Raw genomic sequence first — 838 nt, 5'->3', positions numbered from 1 at the left:
CCACCACGCACGTGGCACCAAGTGGCTGCCAAGCTCCTCTCCCTGTGCCAGGGCGTGCCGGTCGGAGCAGGGAGCAGGGCTGCTGGCGCAGGGATGGCTGCCGGGGGCTCGGACATCCCCGGGGCGCGGCACCGGAGCTCAGCGCAGGCACTGGGCCCCGCAGACAGGCAGACGCAGCAAGATAAGCAGCCAGCGAGACAGAGACTGCAGCCAGGGAAACGGCCTTCACAGCCTCCACACAGCCACCCTGGCATGTAAACACTGGCTCCAAGGCAGCTGGGGGGTCCCACACACCCTGTAACCCCAGCACAGGCCAACAGGTGACGGCTTTGCCATGGCCAGGCTGGGCAGAGGCAGGAGCCATGCCTCACAGCACTTGCAATTACCTCCTTCCATGGCAATATTAATCATTAACAAGCACCCAGGCAGCTGCCATGCCAAATCAACAACCAGCACATCCATGGCTGGACACAAGATGGGAAGCCTGGGCACGGAGAATATGACATGCTGGGAAGGTTGGTGGCATGGGATGAGAGGTGTCACCTACTTGCTGTCAGCCCACAGATTGCCGCCGGGCTCCTGCCCTCCGCTGGGATCATGCTTTTCATCCACTTGGCCTCAGCAGGGTGGTTGAAGCGGAGAAAGGTGGCCTGGCCCAGGCAGATGGTGCACCCTGGGGACAGAGGGGAGGGGGCTCAGCCACCGGCCACGCCAGACAGAGAGAGGCAAGGCAGGAGCCAGGGGCTGCCTAGCCCCGTGCCGTGCCCCTGGGAGGGGAGCGGGCTCCTGCCGTCCACAGCGGCTTAAGGGGAGGCTGGAATCCAGGGCAGGGCCGGCA

General features: G+C 64.4%; 1 protein-coding gene across 1 annotated transcript in view; it reads right to left on the bottom strand.

The window, feature by feature from the left end:
• Window positions 1-838, bottom strand: part of PHLDB1 (pleckstrin homology-like domain, family B, member 1) — a 14637-nt gene that overhangs the window by 11641 nt on the left and 2158 nt on the right. The window contains 1 exon segment of the mRNA XM_010009007.1: window positions 548-673. Within this exon segment, the coding sequence (XP_010007309.1) occupies window positions 548-673 (126 nt within the window).

The sequence above is a fragment of the Chaetura pelagica genome, unplaced genomic scaffold (assembly GCF_000747805.2).
Source record: "Chaetura pelagica isolate M959 unplaced genomic scaffold, ChaPel_1.0 scaffold650, whole genome shotgun sequence".
Classification (NCBI taxonomy): Eukaryota; Metazoa; Chordata; class Aves; order Apodiformes; family Apodidae; genus Chaetura; species Chaetura pelagica.
The sequence above is the reverse complement of the archived record's forward strand: the minus strand, read 5'-3'. Positions and strand labels throughout refer to the sequence as shown.